Source organism: Chelonia mydas, chromosome 9 (genome assembly GCF_015237465.2).
Source record: "Chelonia mydas isolate rCheMyd1 chromosome 9, rCheMyd1.pri.v2, whole genome shotgun sequence".
NCBI lineage: Eukaryota > Metazoa > Chordata > Testudines > Cheloniidae > Chelonia > Chelonia mydas.
Window position 1 is genome coordinate 97,460,006 of NC_057855.1, and position 22,139 is coordinate 97,482,144.

The window sequence follows — 22,139 nt, forward strand, 5'->3', positions numbered from 1 at the left end:
AACATAATTTATTTTTTACTTCAGAAATGTCAAGTCTGGTCTTCCCTGCTGCTTCAGGATGTCTCGGAGAACTTTCCCCAAATGTTAGTCAGTGAAATTTAAATAGATGCTAACAAAAACAAACAGAAGCTGGAGTTCTAAACAATCTGTAAATCCAATCTCTTTCTAAACTTTTAGTCTATTGACTTTTGAGATGTCACCATTTCTCTAGTTATCCAGGGTTGATATGTCTGAGTTTTCTTTACTTAAAAGCAAAAGCATTTATTTATTTATTGTGTATGTATATATAGACCGCCTTTTTGGGCCCTTGCCCATCGCAAACAAATCCCTCTGGCCTACTCCAGCACAGCTGCGGTATGTCAGACAATGATTCTAGTAGTGCTGTATCAGTGCGTGATTGGCAGTGATGCTGCAGTTCCATCAAACCAAATACCCTTTCGCTTCACTATGCCATCTTATCTTCTTCAATTTTTAAGCATTTAAAGCATTTAAAATTTAAGCATTTAGGAGGCAACAGCTAAGTTGATTTGTTAAGTAAATTGTGCAACTAGAAGAATTTAGCCTGAAAGAAATCTATAGGTGAGTGTTTTAAAAGCCTGGAAAGCACCACTTTGATTGCTGGTGTGCGTTGTAGTGAAGCTCTATTGACAGTGCAGTCACATGCTTTCCCACAGGTTACATCAGTCAGTAAATCCAGGGGCATCGTGCATAGTGAATACATGTATCGTGATCAGGACTGCTGTTCATTCATATTTTAGTTGGTTTGCAATGGTGGCCGCTCATGACCTTTTTGACAGGTGAGGCACAAATTGCAAAATAGTTATTTCCACCCCTGCCCAATGTATAATTAAAAAGCTGTCACCTTTTTGATAACGAAGCCGCAGCAGGTGGACTTGGGAACTAGAGAACCCACTGCCAGTGTTGCTGCCCAGGCCAGCACGGGAGTAGAGCATGAACTGGGCCCGGGCCTCCTCAGTGGCTACTGACGCACACTCAAGGGCACCGCCAAGCGAGGGAGGGGGCTGGGAAGGCACAGGGCACGGGCCCCATTCCTACCCCCTGCAGCTTGGGCTTAACTCCTGCAATCCTGCCGTGGCCTCACTGAGCCGTGGTTCCCTCAGCAACACCCTCAGAGACTCTTGTGCGTGGTCAATTGCCATGGTAACAAGGCAGCTCCTTGAGGCGCTATTCGCTATGCCAGGATTTGAGCCTCACGCAGCACTACATTCTGCAAACTTCCTGGCGCTGTGTGTCGCTACCGGAGAGAGTGAGTTGTGACATTTAAATCAAACCACCACGTGTCCTGAACTCTGTAGACATTTATCAATTCAATCAGAGAGAACATGCACGATGTCTTTCGTAGCTTTTGGGAATTCGGGGTTGGAATGGACCTCGCGTGCCCGGGCGAACTAGCCACCGCGGTTTGTAGTGAGATTACGTCCAAAGAACCGTTTCAAAGTAATGTCTTGTCTCCGTTAGGGCTGTAGCCACTGATACAGCTGCACTGGTGCTAAGCCCTAGTGTAGATGCGTTGCACTGATGTAACTTGTTTTCACAAGAGCAGCTCACCTCTGTTCCGAGCTGCACACGTCCAAATCACAGTTCATACTAGTGCAGTGGTAACTCCCTTCACTGAAAACAGAGTTAAATCCAGTCATCTCTCAAAGCATTGCACGTACCTCAGAGCACAAGGAGACGGCAAACTAGCTCCTGGATTGCAGAGACAGGATGTGGGCTTATTCCTTAAAAAGACTGTCAGAGTAATGTAAGCGTTTGCGATGTAAAATTCTGCTCTTCCTCTCCCCTTGAAGCAGTTAGCTTGGGTAGAAAACGGGACATTGCCTCTTCACTTTTAAAATTCCCACCAATATTGTACTTTTTTTTTTTTTTTGACAATTTATAGGTGGAGAGGGATAAACTCTTATTTAATTTACAGGGAGGAAAAAAAAGAGAGAGAGAGCCGGAGATCTCACTGGATAGCAGACTTTCTGAGAGAGCAGCAAAGAATGATTTGTTCTCCATGAAAAATGTTTGCATTTGACAGCGTTTCACAGGAAGTCTGTCAATGTGATAATTTAATGAGTACAGATTGCTTGCACCTCAGCTGTAAAACACGCGTTTACAATGCTGTAAAATGAGAAAGTAATCCTTTGTATTTAGGTTTTGTTTGAGAACAAGTCAATTTCTAACCCAAACGAAAGGTGGTAATTTATTTTCCCGAGCAAACAGTCAAGATTGAAGAGTGGAACCTGCCATTTCTTTTCTCAAGGTTGCAAGGTTAACTCTAGGTTATGTTGTAGTTTGTTAATCAGTGAATAGCTTGTTTCTACAAGAGGCAGGATTAATATCTAACTAGTCCAGTGTCATCAAAGCTGCTCGTATGAGCCCCAATGCCTTTAAACCAGCTTATGCTGCCCAAATTTCTAATGTGCAACCAGCACTCTAAATATATATGTAATCAGATACTACGGCATGCCTGGGATTTATTATTTTTGGCTGCAGAGCCCTTTGTTTTGCAGGACTAGCCACTTAATCAGGGATTCACATATCTTAATATATGACATGTGTTGCTTTGATCTTTTTTCTTGTTAATGCCTTTTAATTGTGAGGGAGTCCATTAACTTTACATGGGCAACTTAGCATCCCAAGTATCTGTTGAAATTTCAACAGGTCTCTCAAGGCCATTTTTTTCCAGAGCTGTCATCTTGTTTTGCGGTCACTGAGTGTATCCCAAGATGATGATCGTGAGGACTTTTTAGGGAGGTGAAGTGATGTGGCCATGGTCTTGTGCTACCTATAGACTATGGTACCTGTGTTATCTGCTAGAGACTCAGGCAGTCATTGAGCAATGGGACTGGTTGGTATTTGGAAATTTACTACTTTTAGTGTTGGGATGCTTTCATTTCCCTTCTTCGCCTTTCTCTTGGCCAAGGGAAGGTTACTATTTGGAAGGTTGCAAATATGCAGACGTTTGCTGCTAACTGTGATTACGTTTCTCATACTAATGGATATAGCTGGAAACAAAATCTCACAGATTCTCCCCCAAGTGGAAATCAATGCATGTTTCTAGGGAGCTGAACTGCCACATGCCCTGACAAAACAAGACTTGAAAAAATTCTAAAGAAACCCGGTATCAATTTGGAGTGTGAGAAATAAAATGAGTTTGAGCAGGAGAATAAATAGGCCAAGTTGGTATGAATTCATCACTTAAGATTTTTTTTTTCCTGGTTCGGAACAATCCTCTACATGCTCATTTGATTGACAGTTGGAAACATCTAATGGTTTTTAACAAAAGTGTCATTTCAGAATCAAATCCTTTCTGAAGTATTTCTTGATAAATGTTAGCTCTGTGCCCAGTTCAAGCGCATTTGAATATACAACCTATCTGATGGTTTTAAAGGCTCTGAAAAAATCTGAAGGAAAGGAGGAAGTAAGCTTTCAGAATGATTAAGTGAATTAGAAATTAATATACACCACCAAGCTAATCTCTATAGTATAAACTCAACTGAATAATCTTCCTAGACAGGAAATGCCAGTCATGGGAACTAAAGTAGAGAGTCCTGCTGATATTGGACAGAGGACATGTCGGGTTTTTGAAATCAATCTCCTCTTCACTGGATCATTTCTCTTGTACTCCTAAGAGGCTACATTATATACAGCTATGTCAACCACCAAGCCCCATGACTTTGCTAATAAGGAACTCAAAGAATGTTTCAGTTTTCCCAGAAAATGTTCTCTGTGTGTTAGTCTTTGTTTGTACTGGAGCACTTTGAAGACTAAAATTTGAACTTCAGCACACTTGATACATTTTAACAGCGTTTAAATTCAAACCGGGCCAAAGATTTTTTTTTTTTTCTCCTTCTAACAACTTCTGGCTCTAAACATGACTCCTTTAGGGATTAAAACGCAGAGGCATTTTATTAAAAATTATTTATTGAATGTGAGTCACCAAAAAGCATAGGTCAGTATTACAAATATCCAGTGGCGGGTGTTAAAGAATAAGGTTCCTTTTGCTTTTTACATATAGTATTAAGGGAAACTGGTTGAACTACACCCAAGAGTTCCAAAGGTATCTAAGGCCTTGTCCACGCTGCAACTTTCTCGCTCGGGTGTGAAGAAACACCCCTCTGAGCACTGCAAGTTTCAGCGCTGTAAAGTGGCTGCGTAGACAGCACCAGCGCTGGTAGCTATGCCCCTTGTCGAGGTGTTTTTTTTTTTTTTTAATAGCACTTGGAGAGCTCTCTCCCAGCAGTCACGAGCGACTACACAGCCTCGTTAAAGCGCTGCCATGGTAGCGCTTTACCGTGGCTTGTGAAGGCGTGCCCTTTGATACTGTTTGAGTTTAGGGCAAAAGTCAGTGCAGCCAGAATCCATCTTGAAGTTAGGATTCAAACTTATGTCCCATATTTAGCTATTTTTAGTAGAGATTTGAGGTTTTCTTCGTCAACTTTGCAAACTCCTTTGCCCATTTGCTTGGGGCGAGTAAAATTATTTTTGGCAGGTGAGTAAAATATCACTGAGTCTTCATTTTACTCAGTCCTCATAGTAAGGAGAGGAAAAGTAGATTTTAGATCCCTATCAAATTATCGTAGACTCCATGTAAAATGCAATATTGTCCCATAATGGCCAAAAACAAATAGATTTCACCCCTCCCTCCCTCCCTCCCAACATATCCTGTTCAGACTTTGGAGGCAAACAGTTTGCAACGATGTAACTCTTTGATCAGACCTAATAAATGCCATGTTTTCCTTTTCTTCGAACTGTCTCGCCACTTATGCAGGAACAGATTTGCTTTTGGTTGGTCGCAATAGCTGTATGTTGTAATTAGCCCATATGCCATATATACAAATTTTATAGCATGGAATATTTTTATGTAACTCTTCATCTTAAGTGAAACGGAGGCTTCTCCATGCATTCTGAGGTTCGTGTCACTAAGTGTGAGGGGCACCCCTCCATTCAATCCAAGTTAGAATTGGGAAAGAGAACGCACGCTGTAAGGCTTACAGCAAATTATAGGTTCTCGGATACCATGGTGCGGAGTTTAGTATATAAAAAAAAGAGGAGAATTGAAACTCTCCAAAGGTTAGATAATGGGTTCAGCAGTACAGGCATCCTGGTATGTCTCACATGCTAAGCCGCATCGGGCCTGAACAGGACCTGAATGAGAGGCCCGTACGGAACACCTAGGAAGTGATTATGGTGATTCAGTGGATGATGCACTCTCTTTTGAGCCAGTGGATCTATATGCTGCCTAGAGACGCTGAACTGCGGGAGAGGCTGGCTTTTGGATGAGATGAAACAAAAGGTCCTATCCATTTGCTGCGGTTAAAAATCCCCTGGCACTCTTTGTAAGCGTAGAGGGTGTGGCCTTTAACTCTTATGCCAATTCCAACTTGTGTAAATGCATTATTTTTTGTATTACGGTAGCATGTAAAAGCCACAATCAAAATCTGGGCCTTAAAGAGCTTACAACCTCAGAATCAGCAGGCAATGAAAGAGTCCCAAATGAATTTAGTTTAAGAAAACCTTACTTAAAGAATCTCATTATTTTTGCAGCCTGACTTGTGATTTATTTATTTTTTAAAAATTTGGGGTTAGCAATACTGAAATGTAAGAACCAGTTATTATGGACATCCATTTTGTGTGTGTGTGTGTGTGTACACGCTTCATGATGATCCATGTTTCAAAACAACTTTTTAAAGGAAACTGCAGTCTTTTTCCAGTTTGCTGGCTTTTTCTCTTGCTATTCAGTTATGCATAGAAAGGGATTTCAGTCATCCATGTCTTGGGATCTGTCCTTTTCATTTATCAGATATGAACAAAAAATTATGAAAAATAAGAGTACCTCTAAAGCAGAACTTCCAGCACTTAAGTGATGTTCCAGTGAGAGCTCTTAGCTTTCAATTTAATTTGTGTTACTGTCATTGTTGGATTATTGAAGGAAATATTTGAAAAGCTTGTATAACTGTGAAAATGATTAACCTGAAATTGTTTACTATGTTTTCATTTATCTTTTTTCCAGAATTCTTCAAAGAATTGCTTGAAAATGCAGAGAAATCCTTGAATGACATGTTTTTGCGGACATATGGTCGTTTATACATGCAGAACTCTGAACTTTTTAAGGATCTCTTCATAGAGCTGAAGCGCTACTATGTGGGTGGAAATGTAAACCTGGAAGAGATGCTCAATGACTTCTGGGCGCGTCTCCTGGAGCGTATGTTTCGATTAGTGAACCCACAGTACCATTTCACCGACGAATACCTCGAATGCGTGAGCAAGTACACAGAGCAGTTGAAGCCATTTGGAGACGTACCGCGGAAACTAAAACTACAAGTGACACGAGCGTTTGTGGCTGCCCGCACTTTTGCCCAAGGCCTGGCAGTGGCAAGAGATGTCGTTACCAAAGTGTCTGCGGTAAGCTAAGTTTGATACTTACTCTCCTACCAGGTGGAGCCTGGTTGGCAGGTGTTGGAGTGACATTGCTCACAATGGTCCCAGTTCAGCAAAGCACTTGGGCATGAACTTGAAGTTAAGCCCATGCTTAACTACTTTGCTAGCTCAGGTCCTATATGTCTGGAAATGGAAGGTAGAGGCTGAATGAGTCTGAGTTGAACAGTGTCATTTTATAGGGATATTGGCTGCATGGCAGTAGAGTGTCCGTTGCCAGGTAATTCAAATTCAAATATCTGATGTTGTCCAGCCAGTTTCTTGTATTCCCTTTGAACCCCTGACTTCGATTCCATTTAACAGGCACAAGTGGCAATTAAAATGACTGCTTGAAACAAAATTATTTGTGTAATAAGATTTCCGAAATACCACTCCTTGCATTACTCTGAAGCCTAAAATGTCTGTTGAGTTAGTATGAAGTGATCAAAACTGCTACCAGCATGGCTGAGAACTCTCTTTTTTGTTTAGATAATCCTCAGGTTTAGTTGTCACTGGGTTTTGCGGTCTGTTCCAGTTCAACTTTTAAGATTTCAGCCGTTTTAAGCATTTTTACACACATGACTTCACTGTGTGAAAGTCGGGCTTTCACTACTAGCAATTTATATTGTGATAGCACCTAAGAGTCCCGGTGATGGGCCAGGACCCCACTATGGTAGATGCTGTGCAAACAATGTATATGTTACTTTGAACTCCTCGAGTACAATCTCTGAAGGAATTCTTCAACAAATCTCTTATTTGAATATCTTGTATAAGAATTTTAAAGTTAGATTTGTGCATTACTTTCAAACGTTAAATGAAAACAGTTCAATGATTACTTCCATCGCCTTACATAAAACACTTTGGAGTGCTTTTTTATTGAACCTGACTTGTTAGAGGAACCTCGTAAAGCGTATAACAACAATTACCAGTGATTTCAAATGAAATGTAAAGTTTTTTCCCAGAGACTGGAAAATCTAATATCAACTCTTAATCACACAGTGGAATTCTCTTCCCATCTACCTTTTTACAAAGTGCCTGCTAAACCAAACTGAAAGCTGTTTGAGATACAAAGCAAGGTAGACAAGTTTGAATCACGCTACAAGTGACAGAAATTTTTAAAAGCCTCTTGAAATATCCTGTAGACTTGCTTAAAAGTGCAAATATTATATTGGCGGCAACACAAATTGTATTCTGTAAGGGAAGTGATCATTCAAATTGCTTTTACTTACAAGGACAATATTAAGATACAGCAACCCTAGAATTTGCTTCTGTACTCCTTTTTCTTAAGCAAAAACCAAACAATGGAAACTCCCTTAAATATATTCCACCCTTTGATAAACCTGTGTGTGTGAGAGAGAGAAAGAGAGAGAGAGAAAGGAAAAAATGTTAGTAAGGGAACATCTTGTTTTCCAAGTTTCAGAGGGCGGTTATAAATAAATTACACACAGTTTTACTTATTTGGACAGCTTGAAAGTGTCTGTTTTTACAATAAGGTTGATACTATATTATAAATTTCCCCATGGCATACACATTTTCTTTCATGGACGAGGTACTTTGCTGTACATGACTACAATATGGAGACACTTCTCAGTTGATGATAAATTACATTCGTTCATTTATTTGAGTCCATGTAGGAAAGTACTATTCAAGGCCTCCCATAACTTCAAATGGAAAGTCCAAGGACTGAATGGTAGGGGGAGACTGAGGTTCTTTCTCTACTCCAGTTCAAGGGTAAGGGATGTTGACCAGGTAGGATGGGGGAAGCTTACAAGTCTGCTGAGTGTGCTATGTTGGCCAAGGGCTTAAGTTTCAATTGCTTTCATTCTGGCATCTTTCAGTGTCACTAAATTCACTGTGAATATTATTTAGGTATGGGGGAAATGATGGAGAGCAATTTCCATGTTGTATAGTGAAGACTATTGGCATTGCAGTCTATGAGCTAACCAGTGTGGTATATCTGAGTAAGGCGTTCAGGATCACACCCTGACTTGATAGACAGTGAATGTGTCTGAGCGAGAGATGTTGTTTACCTTTTATATTCTATCTGATCAGAATTGATTGGAATGTCTTGTGACTCAACACCGTGTAACCACGGCTACAGTTTCTGCATCTGTTGTGAATCAAACTCATGAACTCAAGGTGGCAGCATGAATTTTTGCCTTTGAAGCTCCTTGAGTATAGAATTGCACTGAATTCTAGAATTAATTGCTTGAGTTTACAAGGTTAAGCAGGAAAATATTCAGCTGCAAAAATAGTTCTCTCCAGAGAATCACCGTTGGGTTACGTTTTAGAATTTCCCATTGTAAATTTTACAGCAGATTTCCTTTCGTAACCAATGATAGCAGCCCATGCTGATGAATGCCTTACAGTTGAATTCCAAAGTTGTATAGTTACTTGTAGCGATTCAAGGTGTAATACCTTTCTATACTATTTTGGTCTTTTTTCAGCAGAAACATAATTTGTTTCTGCAATATGTGGTAGAAAACTATGAAATAAAATATTTTTGTGAAATGTTTTCACAACATTTGGTGGGTTTTTGTTTTTGTTTTCCACATTATTTATAGATTAATTCGACATTACTGGGCTCTATATAATTGCTCCATTAACTTTTGTTGTTTGCCTCGTGTTTTACTAACTCAAGAGAAGATGGGGCATTTGTTCATAATGTAAATTAACTTGATACCTGAGGGTTAAATTTCTTCTATTTTTGCTGAACAAAAACGTCCAGAGTAGTGAAAATTAATACAGTCTTTATGCTCTTTTTGTGTAACCAATACACTGGAAAAATGTTTTGCTGAGAATTCTCCAAATGAGAGAAAATCACCATTGTGAAGTCCAGCTGTTTTCGCTGCCACATAGTGCTGTAGATGAGAGCAAAGAGACCTTTACTGGACTGTGGACTGGATTACTTTTTAAATACTCTATATATTTTCACATCTTTTCTAAGGAAGAAACATGAATTTGGAATGTGATTGTCTTGGGAAAAAAAGAGGTAACATTGGAAGGGGCCAAATACATTAATTTTTGAAGCCAAAATGCTACAAATAAAGAAAATTAGTGAAAACTTTTTTTCCTGAACCGAATGCATTGAAAAGCCACGTACTGCTGTTCTACTATAGCTATGATAGTGACGATGTCCATTTTCACAGGAGCATGTTTCATTCCTTTATGTTACATGTGCAATTTAAAGAGAGAAACTATAAAATCTCCAAACCGTATGTAGGAAATGCAGCTGATACTTCCCCTAGAGTCAGAGGGCGTCGCTGCTGAGGATTTCATCCTCTGGGCCCAAAGTACAAAATTCCCTAAATAGGCTCTGAATAATAGCAAGACAGAATATTAGCTGAGAAAAAAAGCCATCTGTAGGCGTAGGCAGCTGTTTTACTCTGCGGTTGATTTTTACCAGTTTAGCTATTAACAATTATAAAATTAGGCTTCTGATCTTTTGATCATCTCTCGAAGACTGGAATGTTCCTCTCTATCCTCAATCCCCTTCAGCAGCTGAGGGAGGAAAATCTGGCCATCGTGCAATTACTTGGCTATTATTGAGCCGGCTATTATTGAGCCTTTGACAAGCATTGAAATCAACAGGGTTAAATTGCTGCCAAACACTGACATTTCCTGCCCTAACCATGACAGCTTTTCTGTTTTTGTTTTTTTTTTAAGGGGAGAGGGGGAAAAATATAAGCCAGAGCAGTGGGTGACTAAGGAGGACTAGAACTTGATATTTTGCAATTCCTAAACTTAAGAAATGTTCCCTTAATTAATAACACATGGTACATACACACTCAGTGTCGCACTAAACGTCTTTCTATTATCCCACTCTTCTTGGCATGGTTCGTGATAGTTTGCTTATTTACCAGTTTGCTTGTGCAACGTTACCTTCAAAGGCAAAGTGCACCGAGGGATTTTAACACTTCACCAGTGGTTACATGCGCTGTGCAAATGAACAGATAGATAGTTAGCCAGAGAGAATTCAGTGGCTGTGGTTTAAGTTCACGTTGGCATGATGAGGGATCAGTTTAACCCACAGACTGAAAAACAAAAAATGGTTTTAGAGCCTGAGAGTCAGAAATGAGGGTGTATTAGAGACCCGAGGATAAAATTGAATGAGCTGCTGGTACCAAAATCATCGTTTGCAGAGCGTTGAAGAGCTGAATTCCCCATGGAGCTACACTGTGAGGTTTTAAAGTTCTGTTAATCATAGAATATCAGGGTTGGAAGGGACCTCAGAAGGTCATCTAGTCCAACCCCCTGCTCAAACAGGACCAATCCCCAATTTTTGCCCCAGATCCCTAACCGGCCTCCTGAAGGATTGAACTCACAACCCTCGGTTTAGCAAGCCAATGCTCAAACCACTGAGCTATCCCTCCCCAGCGTTCAGAAATATAATGTAAACTTTAAACAAAACTGAAGAGTTTAAAAGAACTTGTGTTGGATATGTCGTAATTCCTTTTAAAGGATACTTGAGTGATACCCTTGCATACGTTTCATCCAAGCTATCCGATAAACGTATCACCCTCTCCATTACTTTTTTAACAATGAATTCAAAATGAGTTAGGAAGTTGCTTCAATAAAGACATGGTTCTTAAGGCAGGTTTGTGATTTATAGTATCTCTTCTTTATATTGTACCTGTGGAAAAAATGTTTTTCTCCTTATTTGGTAATCACAGAAGCAATTTAGCAATTTGCTAGTTTGGCTTTTCAGTATTTGTTTTACAAGAGAAATGGCTGATCAAATGTTGTACCTTAGTGTCTTTTATCTGAATGTTCAGACGCAGTAAACTGTATTTTTCTGAGCGGTGCTACTGCAACCCTCTGAAAATTTTCATTGATATATCAGTTTTTCAGCATTTGCCTGCCACCATGGTATTCGACCTTTCCAATGCTTGTGGTGAATTATGAAAACAGAATACGTGCTCATATAACGTTTCAGCTGCAAATGTACGTGCTCTTGGAGCAGCAAGAGTTATATGTCAATAAAAGCAATTTTGTTGCTTGAAACTGGCTTATTCAGCCCTTAGGAAATCCTGTCTGTTTTATTTTAAAAACATAGCCGTTTGAATTTGTAGATGGAGAATTTTAGGTCAAAATTTTACACCAGAAATTGCATTAGAATTTGAAGTCCAGATGCGATGTATGGAATGGGCACAGTGTTTCTTTAAATGACATGCCTACCTTGTGACATCAGCTGATACGTTCAAGGAAATATAAGTGAAGAAGAAACTCCCACAATGCTTTGTTGGCGGAATGGCTTTGTAACTTGCAACAATAACATTAACGAAGTGTGTAGGAGGAGGGTGGAGTAAATTTTCTTTAAAACATCTATCTAAAATAGTTGTTAAAGTGCTAGCCGTTTGCATTGTAGACAGCCTGCTGGATTCTTTCTCCAAATTCCTCTGTCACAAACTGCATGGTCGACAATGAGGTATCCGTTAACTAGGAGGTTACTTGCTACACTTGGAGAGACAGCTGCTCCTTTGACCTCCCTAGACGCAGAGTTTGGAATGAATATGGCGCCAAAGAGCCATTTTGCTGGCGGTACTTTCCCCCTCTCCCTCCTGACAGCTGAAGGTGGGCCAGGTACTGACACAGGAAAGGAGGATGGGAAAAGGCAGAAATAAAAGTGCTGCTAAAGGCGACCGTATTTCCCACTTTGTGAGGCTGAATGTGCTCAAAAGGTGCTGAGTAAATAGGAACTGAAAGCTCAGTTACTGAACGGTCGTATCTTCCTCTGTGCAGCTCTCCCAGTAACTTTGGTTGGGATTCTGCTGTGGATTATGGGGAGTATGTCCAAAGCTTATTCTCCCCAGATGAGTCTGACAGATGACTTGACAGACAGAATCATACACTGGCCGGAGATCTCTGAGCAAACTTTCATCGTTAAATCACAATGGAAATTAAATGGTCTGGCCTTGTCACTTGGCTGCTTAGAAGAGACTAGCAAAAGCTGATATTTCGTGGGCAACTGAGCTCCAGAAAACCCAGCTGAAGGGACTGGAAGAAATCTGCCGATGTTGTGAAGGGCAGGGTCTCAATGCAAGGTCATTGTCATGTCATCCATGGCGCAAGTTGCAAGCAACAAAGCGAAATGGAGGGCAGCCGTGCACGAGGCATTGTATCTTGTGTGCCAAGGGCAAACATCAATGTAGAAAACAATACCAAGCAGGACTCCACATCAAAGACGACCCTGACTGGTCCTGCCAAGAATGTGGTCGCATCTGTGCCTCTTGTACCAGCCCTATTGACCATCTGAGGGACCATGCAAGGCATAACTTTCAAAGTATGTTGTAGCAGCAGTCATCGCGGATTTAATAGGCTACACGTGAGTCTGCGTGTACGTGGCTTGCTTTAGTTTGCGCTTTTATGTTTGTACTGAGGATATTTTGCAGATCAGGTTTTCTCTCTCCAATGGGCAAACGGGAGGCAAATGTTAAGCTTTGTCTCTAAAGCAGAATTATATTTTAAAGCACTAATTGCTCATGATGAAATTAAAAGGGAAGATTGTCTAGTCACTGTAATTAGAAGCGGGGAAGTATTTATTTAAAAGAATGCTTTGCTGTTGTTGAAGAAAACATCATTCAGAACAGCGACGTTCTATTTTAGTGGTGCAAGAAGTAGGCGTTGGCTTTCCTTATAGGTTTGCAAAAGCATTAATGGAATAACTTCATCTCGGTAGAGAGATTCCCTTTTCTAGCCGTTCAGAAGCATTTGCTGAAATGGCATCTGCTTCGTATTCTGAATCTGAGTTATGAGCTCTGATCTGCTTTCACATGGATTCTCGGGTTCCATCAGTAGTTGCCAGAAATTAAAGCGGGGAGAGAAGGGGATGCACACTATCAAATTTTCTAGCCTCACTTGCTCACATCACATGATTACCATTAAACACAAAATACCTTGGCTTGACTTTATAGTTTTATGTGAGGCAGGCTAAGACGATGGAGGCATATCAAGCTAACTGTCTATTAAGGTGGCGTGTTACTTTACGTAGGATGAAATAATACTAAACTAGGTGGGTAGAACAAATAATGTGTTGAATCTCAGGAGTTCTGCTATTTCTCTCTATCAGTTTGACATCTGCCTGCATAGAAAATAGAAACCTATAGGTAGGGAATTGAGCCTGATGTGCAGTATTGAACTGTCATGTACATGTTGGTGAGTGTAACTTAAAAAAAAAAAACGATGAAGTGAGCTGTAGCTCACGAAAGCTTATGCTCAAATAAATTTATTAGTCTCTAAGGTGCCACAAGTACTCCTTTTCTTTTTGTACTAACGGGCAGTGGTGTTAGTTAAATATTGCAAAGGAAGGTTCAGTTCCAAAATACTTTTACTGGAATGTGTTTTTTGTTTTTTTTTTAAATGAAAACATCTCAATCTTCTCTTTCGTGATGTATTTAACTTTGGGACCGACTTTTGACAGGACAGTGGCACTATACGCTACACACTGGGATAAGGAAAAATTGTAAAAGTGAAATCACATTCCTGTCTACAAAATGAAGAACATCTTATTTTTTGGCTACTTGCATAAGTAATGGCTGTTGGATTCTACTTTAGACAACATGGGTTTGGAGTTTATATAACTTAATTTCATGATTTTTTTTTTTTAAAAAACAAAACAGCTATTCATTTTGTAGAGAAAGGTGTTTCACTTTCCCAACCCTTGTCTCCGAGTAGTTCGTAATTTAATGGGAGACCAAATTTAGTTTTTGTAAAAGAGCTGGTTGAGGAACCCTGAAGATTAAGTGAAATGTTTTCATTGGATTTATTTTAAAATGTTTGATTTTAAATGTTCTCCTGCAGTATCTGCCCCCAGAATGGCAGCTCTGTGAGAAGCAATCGAAGACTAAACTGACAAATCTATTCTCCCTGCACAGGTTTAAATGAAACCCGAAAAGAAAACAATCAGCTTTATTGTGGAAAGGTTTTTAACATCCTGTCATTTTTATAAAACGTGGTGTTAATAACAGATAAGAGAATTTGTTAAAAACCTGCTTCATATTACACTGTCTTTTTAAATTTTCTGACAGATTTGTATAGGGTCAGATTCTTCCACTCGTACTCACTATTGAATAGTATCTTACTCTGCCAGTAGTTGCTTTGTGACTACTTGCTGAGTAAGGTGCTATTCAGTGTGACTAACAGAGTGGAGTGATTTAAATTGTTGACTTAAATCAGACTGAAGTTGTCTAAAGCCAGTATGAAAATTTGTGCAATTAAAATTTTAGATTAGAATTTATAATGAACTGAATTATAAATGTGGGTTGGTTTTTTAAAATGCTACGACGGGTAGGGTGTCTTATGAATTTTACAAAACTGCTATCGGTAAAAAACAAAATATTGAAAAATAGGGTCTTGATCCTGCAAACACTTAATCAGATTATGTGAGTAAAGTGACCTACTTGATTGACTTTAGGGGGATTACTTGTGTTAAAGTGACGCCTATGCATAAGTGTTTGCAACATCAGGACTAGAACTGTACCTTTATTGTGACGAAGGTCAGTACAAAAGAAAATTGTTTCAGTGTAAAGAAGGCAAAGTGATGTAGATTGGGACCCTTTTTTTAAAACACAGGCCATAAAGTTAGGTTGCTAACCCCATATTTAGCCATCAAAGGGTGAGATTTTTCAAAAGCATCAAAGTGATTTAGGGTCACAAGTCTCAAAGACTTCAGACTGCAAGCCCTGATGGAGTAGTATAGCCTGGTTGAAGAATTTTAGCTTTCTTGACTTGTGGAAGCTCAATCTATCAGAAGGTGGTGTTGGTTACATATATAGCCTGGGCTGTTTGCCTATTTGCTTTGTGTTTGAGTTGTGGTGTTCTCACAATAAGAGTGTTAATGCTTGTCTCTTTTCCGCCTAGGTGAGCATTTTAATGTGAAGCTTCTTAGCAGAAGAAATCTTCAAGTAAAATCAGAAATTTCACTAATAATTAGGCAATAAATTAAAGAAGCAAATACAAAATACCTGCTTTAGCAATTTAAGACTATAAAGTGGAAAGAAACTAGCAATCTATAAATAACAAAAGTTAAACACTTTTTTTTTAGTGGTCTTAAAAAGAAATCAATTTAACACCCCCCTCCCCCCCCGCCCACAAAACAAACATTAATTTATCCACCCTAGTGCTGATACAGAGAATAGATTAAATGTTTTTGAGTAGTTGAAGAATTATTTACTTGTGAAGCGTGTGTGTGAGTGAGAGAGAATCAGTTTGCAAGAAGCAAGCTTGTGGCCAGTGCTAAGATTGGTGACAAGACACATCTGATGTTAACTTTAAACCCTCGCGTTTGATAAAGTGTAGAGGCAAGGACAAATTGTAATTTACATGCTGAAACCACAGTGCGACAGGTTGCTGCTGTGGCATGAAACACCACAGAGAGTAAATAAATGTCCTGGGATAAAGGAAAGGGCCGGAGTGGATTGACTCCTATTGTCAGCTTTTACAAAGTGTATGCAGCACAATGTACCACCTGAGCTCCGATCAGCTAAAGGAAATCCTCTTCAGCAAATAAAGCTTTCTTTGGGAGAATCAGAAAGGGGATTATTGGTTTTGAGGGTCACTCTGGAGCAGAGTTTGAATGAACTGACGTTTCTTTCCAGGGTGTAAACAGACTCGGCACAGAATATCTGGGTTTACTGTTGTGTTTTAGGGGCTTGCACCTGGCGTTGCAGAGTGAGCATTAAAAGCTTGTGAAGAATTGCCACAACAGCATTTGGCACATCCTATTGACAGATCCGTAGGCTGGACTGTTGGGCTGGACTTGGTACTGGCCTTTTGCCAGCAGTTTGATAAGCTTTTCATTGCAGCAGTACCCAGCAGTTAAGCATTTGTTGTTGTGGCAATGAGGTGTAATTATTTAAAATCTCCATCCTAACAGTCTCTTATAAATTATCCCTACTTGTTTCTTTACCTTTTGAAAGTGTAAAATGCCAGAATTTGGATAGACAGATTCTACCCTTTTCCCCCCTGCGCCGCCCCGCCCTGCCCCACCCCACCCCATAGTGGCAACTCTAAAAACAATCTCTCCTCTGATGGTTCTGTAATATCTTAGTCATGACTTCCATAGAGTTCACTACGGGTTGGGGTTTAAATATTGCACTGTTTTTGTGTTGGTTTTCACAAGTTAAACAGATCTCCTCCATTCTATATTAGTCAGGCCTTCTGTTTGTGAAGATATGGAAGGAAGGATGCACAAGTGTGTTGACGTCTATCCTACTGAGTCTTCTGCTCAAAAGTGGAAAGTTGTGTGCAAATCTCCACCAAATACCAAACAGATGAAACATCAAGAGAAATATGAGATCAAGTGAAGTGTGTGAGAGAGAGGCTGTCAAATTCATATCGCAGCCACATGTCGCTCGAGTGGTGAATCGGGAAGTGCAAGAACTCTCAGGCGTGGGTACTGAAACAGATAAAATGCATCTTGAAGGTGGTTTGAGGCTTAATGATATCTAATGATTGATCTTTGACAGGCAGTGAGATGACACTGGTGCTCACCCCTGAATGGAATGAAACAAGGAATTTTTTGCCAAACGAAAAACTGAACTTGGTGATGTTTAAGTTCCCCATCTCTGGGTTTGGGAAGTTGGGTTCCCCCCAGAATAACCTTTTTTTTAATGGAAGTAGAAACCATCTGGCTAGCAGATGACCCCTTTACTGTTGTCTGTTCTTAGTTTTCCTACCATAAATCATCTGATCTGGTTCTTCCCTATTGCTCTAGCGCTTCCCAGTGTATAAATTGGCTCTTCTTTGAGGCACTGCTGCTTGCCTAAGAGACAGCTTTCTTGTGGAATATCGTCTTCTCACGCTAAATCTTTAAGTCTAGGTATTTTGAAGCATCAAAAACAAGTTGTTGTTTTTCTGCCAACCTCTCTTTGCATTCTGCTCTGCCAGATTAGACTAAGGGCCAGATTTTATATGGTATTTGGGGTTTCTGCATTAACACTACAGTGTCTAAGTCTTGTTTTCAGAAGGGATTTAGGCACTTGGAAGCCAAAATCATACTGACAGTCAATGGGATTTTGACTTCGAAGTGCCTAAATTCTTTTTGAAAATGACTTAGGCCCCTGAATCAGTTAGGCCTTGCACCGCTTAGCGCGGAACCCTCCCAAATACCTTGTGAAATCTGGGCCTTCATCAGAGTTTCAGAAGGGTGGAGGGAAGAAGTCTTCTGGGTGGGGACAAGTCAGTCCTCCTGCAGGCCACCAGTCGTCCATAAGTGCAGAAGAGGTATCTGAAGAGCCCTGTTTGCGCTGCGCATCCAACACCTGGCAATATTGTGTCGTGCTCTCTGAAGATCCTTACTTTTGTCTTCTGAAGAGTCTGATTCAGGAGATTCCTCTGAGAAGCACAAAAGATAAAATCTGTTTAGTTCAAGACATATGCATCTGTGGAGTGCAGGTAACCCTCAGGGCCTGGTTCCTCTGCTCATCTTCATGGAGTGCGGCCTGGGGGATAATCATCAGCACTGAGTTCCCCTGCTCACTTGCCTGGATTGCAGCATGGACGACATAGCTATAGACCCGCGCGGATTCCTGTAGGTGTGCATACACCACCTCCCACTCCTACCCCACAAAGGAAATATTTCCTCCTTAGCGGAGGGAGGTTAGTGCTCAGAGACTCAGATAGTAAAATATACTAAAAGACCTACCCAGAAGATAGACTCTTTCAGGCAAGAGTATTCGGAGTATTTTAAACTATGCTTATGGGTTATGAGAACTACAAATGCTCTAGACAAGCTATATATGCATGCATGAGGATGTATATCCCTCCTCATGCACCCTGGGAAGGTGTAAGCAGTGGGATAGACATTTTCCACCATGCTGAAAAGACGAGGAAAGTATGGAGCTCTCACTGTCGGTCACCATGTCCTAATGTCCAAGTTATTGCTCGTCTGTCTGTGTAGGTTCCCATTACCACCTTGTCTCCACCTAACCCCCCCCCCCCCCCCCCGCCGCAGATGGCTATGGAGTGCGGAGTGGGACAGCAGCCCTGGTATGGAAGAGGCGGCCTCGTGGCGCACCATTTCTTTCTTTCTACCCCAGCCTCCATTTTGTAAGGCCAGAAGGGTCCTCAGTATGCCCCATTTATCACTGCCAAGGATAAATCTGGCTACTCTTCCAGGTGGTCAGGGACTCGGCGTTTCTAACCAAGGGAGATGTTTATCACATACAGGGCCTACAGACGGCCAAGTCCTGATCGGCATCATCTCAGTCTTCTCCTTCTGACATGAAAACCATTTAGAATCATGTATCAGAATCCCGTCTTTCTGAGCCTTGTTCTGGAACGGAGCATCTGACTCCAAAGAGAGTGTTCAGAAGAGGGAATATCCATGCTTTTAGCTTCCAGAAAGAAATCTACTAAGAGTATATTCAAAGGCCCATTGGTATCGGGACAAGGGTCTCACCCTATGTCTACATCAGTACCAATGGATTCTCGAATTTCTTCAAGATGGACTCAGGCTGGGCCTGGCAATTTAGACACTTAGAGGTCAAGTTGCTGCTGTGTCCAGCATCCATAATGCAGTGGGAAAGTAGTGTGTTTCCTCTTGCACAGATGGCCAGCATTTTTTGCCGGCAGCATCTCTGCTACATCCTCCTGAAGTGCACAGACTTTCTTCCTGGGATCTTAACCTGGTTCCCAGTGCCATTGCAGGCTCTCCATTGGAACCACTCCTGAAGGTGTTTCATTACTTTCTAACCATTAAAATGGCCCTTTCAATAGCAGTTGTGTCAGCACACACGGTGTCTGACCTGAAGCTGTTTTTCATGGAATTTCAATCAATATTGCACCTTTCTTAAAGATAAAGTGGGTACTCGGAACAGACACCCTGTTCATAGCAAAGATTAATCCCAGGCTTCATAGAGCACAGGAAATGACTTGGAAATTGTCATTCCATCATTCTGCCCAGTTCTGTCACTCCCCATATAGAAACCGTGGCGTACTTTGGACATCCACAGAGCTCTCAAAAGAAAATCCACTGCACCACTCAGTTCAGAAAGTTGCGTGCGTTATTCGTGTTTTCTATTCTAGTGTCACAGGGAAAGAAAGCTTCAACGTTTTCCAGGTGGCTAAGCTATTGTACCTCAAAGCATAGAAGTCAGAAAGTGTAACTCCATCTTCCAAAATGAGGGGTGCTCTCTGAGCTGTGGCAACTTCATGGGTAGAAAGATCATATGTTTCATATGAGTAATTGTGTAAAGCTGCCACTTGGTCATCTGTTCATATGTTCTCCAAATTCTCCCAGCTCGATGTCCAGTCATTTGCTTCTGCCTTCTGGAGGGGGGTGCTCCTCACTGTAGGATCCCAGTAACTATTAGGAAAGGATAACCCCCTTTTGCATCGGTATGCAACTGTGGGTGGTTCCCCTGTTCCTCCCCCCAGCGGGCACTGCTACATAAATCCCAATGTCATGGCTCTGTAGACCTTATGAATAAGAATAGGAAAATTTATCTGTGCCTTACCTGAAAATTTTCTTTTTTGGAGTCCTGAGATCCACAGATCCAACCTACCCTGAGTGGGCTGCTAATTGGGAAGAGCTATAGGATTATTAATTGGCACTGACAGTTTGGTTGTTCATCAGATTCCTTGCTCAGCAGGAGATTTGCTCAGTTTAGTCTTAAGGCTTAATTTTCCTTACCGATATGGAGTGTTTAGAGATCTCCTTGGCTATTATCAGACATGGAGCCAAAACTCTTCTCCTGCTGATTGCCTGTCTGGTCTGCATCCAGTGCTTCATAGAGCAGAAATCCAGTGTCATCAGTCTGTGCACCTCATAACTCCAAAAAGGAAAAATTTCAGGAAAGGCACAGTTAAATGTTCCTATTCCTACATACTATAGTATCTGTTTCAGACATAGACATTTAGACTGGTCACTTCCAATGGTGCCGAGGTTTAAATAAACAACAATAAACAATTTATTCTTTGTTCTGTTTTCTGAGCCCCCCTTTCTTCCCCCAGTCGTCCAGTAGCTGATACTGGTTATGCCACTTCTAACCACTACATTTCTCTTCCAGTGTATGTAATGTTCATTCCTGGGCGAAAAAAATAATAATCCAGTTTTTTCCTGGATAATACTCAGTGTTGTTTGTACAGGCAGGGAAGGATCCTTTAATGCAAATGTATTAATCTGATCTTGCTTCGTTATTCCATCTGCATAATTCACCTGGTTAATCAATGCTTATTTATTCTTAGAGCTATATGCTCAGTTTGGTGTGTACCACTTAACCATACAATTCCATTGGCATTAATGCATCATGGTAATGTACCTCTTGATCACAGCTTTTAAGACTTGCTTTATATGTGAAAATTGTGTCATGCAATGATGTGAAACTTTGCCAAGGAGGAGTGACTAAAATGTGAATGATCATGAGTCATTTTTGAAAACAGAACTGTAAAGGATATCTGGGATTACCGTCGCCTACTTCAGAGAGCTCTGTTTGGATGAACATAAGTGGAAACTCTGGGATGAGTCAGTTTGAAGATTCATCCCCTCTTATCTCTGCCGTGTGCTATTGAAAACCTTGTAGTGGTACACCTCATTCAAATGGGGATGGCTCCAGGAGAGAGGAGGCCTGTTATCTAACCTAGATAGGTTCTAGATCTAAACTAACCCGAGGTATCTCTCGTAGAGCTGTTGTGTTCTAGGGTTGGAATTTGAGGTAAGAGAGCGAGGCTACCAGAGAGAGCCCTGCCCCATGGTACTCAAGGAAGAGTAGAAATGAAAACAGCACCAGCTGGAGGGAGGGAGCAGCGTTAGCCGTCTGCCTGTGTTAATGGTGTTCCTTGCTGGTTGATTATAGGTAAGGCTACGCTTTAGTCACAGGTATTTTTAGTAAAAGTCATGGACAGGTCATGGGCAGTAAACAAAAATTCACGGCCCCGTGACCTGTCCATGACTTTTACTCAAAATACCCCTGACTAAAACTTGGAGGGGAGGGGAGGGGACATGGGGGCGCCGCAGGTGCTGGGGGGAGTGGGGGCCGCAGGTGCTGAGGCAGGCTCCTTAACCAGCTCCTGGGAAGCAGCGGCCCCAGCTCCCTAGCTCCATGTGCTGTCTCTGCTCCATCCCAAGCCCCGGTTCTGTAGCTGCCATTGGCTGCTGTGCACACCCAACTGTGTGTGTGTGTGTGTGAGAGAGAATAAATATATTGTCCGCCATCATGCGGTGTTTCAGGTAGAACTACCGAACAGCAGAACTGCAGCGGGAAGCCGTAGCTGGCTGGTATTTCTGCTCCTCTCCATCAGTGTTCTTTCCCGCGCTGTTGTAGGTGTGGTGTTTTTTTCTTTTGTGACTGACCTGTAATTTTCTTCTCCTTTCCCCTTTTTCTTTTTCAAGGTAAACCCAACACCTCAGGGTGAGCGAGCGCTGCTGAAGATGATGTACTGTCCGTACTGTCGAGGCCTACTTACCGTGAGGCCCTGTTACAACTACTGCTTTAATGTCATGAGAGGCTGCTTAGCCAATCAAGGGGATCTGGACACAGAGTGGAATAACTTTATAGGTGAGACCGTGTGGATCGTGACGGTGCGTGTAAGCATGTGCCTGGCATGGCGTGTTCCCGTTGGCACTGCATTTGTGTGTGGTACCGAAGATGCTTCTTATCTAAGTGCAGAAATCTTTATCTTCCTTTCAGTGGCTCTGCTAGGTGGCAACACGGATCTTTTACCTTGTGACCCTCCACATGTCTGTATCAAAACCATTCTCCAGTCCAAATGAT

At 41.2% G+C, this 22,139-nt stretch overlaps 1 protein-coding gene across 3 annotated transcripts in view; it reads left to right on the plus strand.

Moving 5' to 3' along the window:
* The window catches only part of GPC4 (glypican 4), a 107,674-nt gene that overhangs the window by 68,273 nt on the left and 17,262 nt on the right, over nucleotides 1-22,139 (plus strand). For all 3 annotated transcript variants that reach the window (XM_037908985.2, XM_043522485.1, XM_043522486.1), the window contains exons 3-4: nucleotides 6,023-6,414; nucleotides 21,758-21,923. In XM_037908985.2, coding sequence (XP_037764913.1) covers nucleotides 6,023-6,414; nucleotides 21,758-21,923 — 558 coding nt within the window. The remainder of the gene's footprint in view (nucleotides 1-6,022; nucleotides 6,415-21,757; nucleotides 21,924-22,139) is intronic.